We start from the raw sequence: 4,072 nt of genomic DNA on the forward strand, positions 1-4,072 counted from the left end.
TATAATATACTATAATATATTTAAACACTTTACACTTAAAAAACAAAAAAAAAAAAAAAAACCAAATTTTTTTTTTTATCTAATTAACGAAAAATCAAAAGTACGTAAAAAGAGAAAAAAAAAAAATAGTTTTGACTAAAAGGATGAAAACGAATGAAAACAATTAAAAAAAAACATAAAACAAAGTTTAGTTTTATTAAAAAAATATTAATTTTATTGTTAAGTTTGGTGTCTAATTTAGTATGAACGAAACTTTAGGGTCTAATTCAAGATAACATATTAGCATATATACAGAAGAACCGGATAACTAGCTACAGCAAAGTAACTTGCAAATTGAACAAAAAATGATACTTTATGGTCTAATTTAGTCTACAGTTGCTAAATAAAATCAATTTTGATATTTATGTGGTCAAAAATAGGGATGAGTGTAGGCGGGTACCCACCTCATATGGCGAAAACCGGAACCGGAACCGGAACTGGCGGTTCCTAGAAAGTTAGAACCGGAACCGGAACCGCTCTAAGCAGTTCTTAAATGTTTGGAACCAGTCCCGGAACCAGCGGTTCCGGTTCCGGGAGCGGGTAACCCGGTCGCATTAATTTTGTTAACTTTTTTTGAAAAAACCACAATTTAGTTCGATCTAAATCAAATCAATTCGGACCAAAGACGGATAAAATCGTACCAATATATTCTAAACCGGTCTAAGTAACACACGTTTATATATATATATATATATATATATATATATATATATATATATATATATATATATATATATATATATATATATATATATATATATATATAAAAACCGGTTCCAGCGGGTAGCAGTTCCGAAAAAACGAGAACCGGAACCGGAACCGCTTAAGGCGGTTCCATAACTTTAGGAACCGGAACCGAAACCGCCTAAGGTGGTTTCCGTTCCAAAGCCGGCAGTTCCGAGACGGTTCCGATTCCAAAAGCGGGTACCCGGTTCCGATGCTCATCCCTAATAAAAATATCAAAAGCTAAAACTAATATAGCATTTATACCATGAGCATTTGTTGAATCAGTCTTTTATAATTTTCAACATTCAAATCCATTGACGTGGAAAATTATACAGAAACAGTCCAACACCGACTGGATTCCTTTCAATACAACCCTGAAGAATCAATCCCTTCGTCAACAGAATTAAACACCACGACGATTAAAACCAGAGAACCGCCGGAAACCACCATGGCCATCAAAGTAAGCACGCGACTGTTAATGTTATCGACCTTCTTCATACTCATTTCCCTTCCGATCACATCCTTCGCTTGCCCTCTTCATCAAAAACAAGCACTTCTCCACTTCAAATCCACCCTCACCACCATCCTCAATTCCAATTCCAGTTCCCCTATAGACTCATGGAATCCCAATTCCGATTGCTGCACATGGGACCGCGTTAAATGCAGCACAACAACAAACGTCACCGAGCTCCACCTATCTTCCATAGTCCCACAGTCTGTCAATCGGGTTTTCTCTGAGATATTGGCTCCAATTTTCCAAATCCAGTCGTTGGAACTACTTGACATCTCGATGAACTTATTGCAAGGAGAAATCCCTGATAGGTTCGGTAATCTCACCCGACTGATTCATCTTGACATGACCCGAAACAGCTTCACGGGTCCAATACCAGCATCGATGCAAAATTTGAGCAGTTTAGAAACCCTTCAGCTTAAAAACAACAAGCTAGCCGGAGAAATCCCAACTTGGTTATTCAATATCACGACTTTGAAGAATTTGTTTATCGGTGGAAGAGGAAGCACCTTGATTTTGAATAACAGAGCAAAGATTGTTCCAAATTGTAGTCTGCACTATATCTCTATGCCTTACTGTGGAATTTCAGGCGAAATTCCTGAATGGATTTCATCACAGAAGGAATTGGCTTTTCTTGATTTGAGTGGGAATCAATTAGAGGGGAAATTCCCAGATTGGCTTGCTGAATTGGACGTCGGAATCATAATCCTCTCGGATAACAACCTCACCGGATCAATCCCACCTCGCCTATTTGAATCTATAAATTTATCAGTTCTTGCCTTGTCAAGGAACAACTTTTCTAAGGAGTTGCCGGAGAATATAGGAAACGCCAGAGGGCTCGTGATTCTTATGTTCTCGGGAAATAACTTTTCGGGTCAAGTTCCAAAGTCCATATCCAAGATTTTCGGGCTAACTATTCTAGATTTGTCTAATAACAGATTTTCCGGCGATAATTTCCCTGTTTTTGGAGAATCACCTTTTCACATGTACTTCGACTTTTCATACAACGATTTTTCCGGTAAAGTCCCAATGACTTTGTCTTCCTTTTTACGAGTTCTTAATTTGGGTGGGAATAAGTTTTCCGGCGACCTGCCGTCTAATTTGACTAACATGAACCGCCTTGAAATTCTCGATCTTCACAACAATGAAATTACGGGGAATTTTCAAGATGTCCTCCCTCAAATCCCGAATTTGCAAGTTCTAAGCTTGAGAAACAATTCGCTTGAAGGATTTATTCCAAGAACAATCTCCAACCTCACTTCTCTTCGGATTCTAGATCTCTCCGGGAACAAACTAACCGGAAGCATTCCACCGGAAATTTCAAGCCTTGAGAAAATGATCGAAACTCCGCCCATGGAAACATTATTTGATGCTGTACTTATCTCTGGCTTAAGAAGTGACGATTTACGGAATGCCAATGAGTTTCAAGACTTGATTGTTAACTGGAAAAACTCTTTTCGAGGTCTGTCTAGGCGCAACCTAAACATCTACTCTTTGTTGGACTTATCCGATAACAGAATCTCCGGTGAAATTCCGGCATCGTTGGGCAATCTCAAAGGTCTAAAGTTGCTCAATATTTCCCATAACAGCATCTCCGGGAAAATTCCAACGTCTTTTGGCAAATTGGAGGGGATAGAGACCTTGGATTTGTCACACAATGAAATTTCTGGTTTGATTCCTCAATCGCTAGCAAAGTTGGATGAACTTGCGATCCTAGATGTAAGCAACAACATGCTCACTGGTAAGATTCCTTTGGGTGGGCAAATGAACACGATGAACGACTTGAGGTATTTTGCAAACAACAGTGGATTATGCGGAATGCAGATTATGATTAAATGTCCTGAGGACATCATACCAACAGATGGAAGTGAGGAGGAAGAGGAGAAACAATCATGGATTTTGTGGGAGGGAGCTTGGGTTGGTTTTCCAATTGGTTTCTTCTTAACAATCTTGATCATGGGCTATTATCTCGACTTTTTACTGCTCTTCAAATTTTGGTGAAATGTTTTACGATTCTCAGTTCCGCGATCTACCCATTGGTGAATTTTAATACTCAAAAGTTTAAGGTAAAAAGGAGACTTGTTAGTATTATAGTTCGGTTAAGGATGATTATTTATTTCTAATATTTTTTAAGGGTTACGGATTAATCGTAATTTATACGAAGTTAATTAGAATGTGAAAACAATGGAACATAGTGTAACCTCATTCAAAATTAGCATAATATATTTAATATTTTAAATATATGTACCATATACTTATCTATTTATCAACACAAATATTATAAAATGCAACCGATAGCATTTCATTTAATTTTTTAAATTACTAAACTTTTTAATTGTATCCAATTAACTAAAAACAATATTTTGTGGTTTTATTTTACCATTAGTCACGATTTTTACTGAGACTAATCGGTTTCATACCTTACATGGACTTCATGATATACATTGAAATAGAAAATTCAACACGTCAATTTTTAACCCTAACATATACGACTTTCCTTTCCCCCATTGTTTACAAATTCATATGTCGTTTTCTTGAAATCAAACAAAGCAAAAAGAGAGTATAGGAGCCAAGTTTATGAGAGTTTTTCAAATCAATCAAAGAAAAAGTTGAAGTTTGGGATTCCATCATTGCTTTGAGGTTCTTATTTTGTTCTTGTGTTATATTTGATTTTTGGGTGTACTTGCAGAAAAGACAGAAGCATTTGATATCTTATTAGGGTTTGCCTAAAAATATATTTTCTACGATCTTTTATAGTTTAGTTCTTTTGCTATATAAGTCAGAATGTCCTCAAAT

At 36.4% G+C, this 4,072-nt stretch overlaps 1 protein-coding gene across 1 annotated transcript; it reads left to right on the forward strand.

The window, feature by feature from the left end:
- The first annotated feature begins 1,055 nt into the window (after window positions 1-1,055).
- LOC145001137 (uncharacterized) lies at window positions 1,056-3,439 on the forward strand. Its single transcript, XM_078960487.1, has one exon. The coding sequence runs from the start codon at window positions 1,214-1,216 to the stop codon at window positions 3,275-3,277; it is 2,064 nt and encodes a 687-aa protein (XP_078816613.1). The 5' UTR covers window positions 1,056-1,213; the 3' UTR covers window positions 3,278-3,439.
- The last annotated feature ends 633 nt before the right edge of the window (window positions 3,440-4,072 follow it).

The sequence above is a fragment of the Lactuca saligna genome, chromosome 6, assembly GCF_052625555.1.
Source record: "Lactuca saligna cultivar CGN05327 chromosome 6, ASM5262555v1, whole genome shotgun sequence".
NCBI classification, from domain to species: Eukaryota; Viridiplantae; Streptophyta; class Magnoliopsida; order Asterales; family Asteraceae; genus Lactuca; species Lactuca saligna.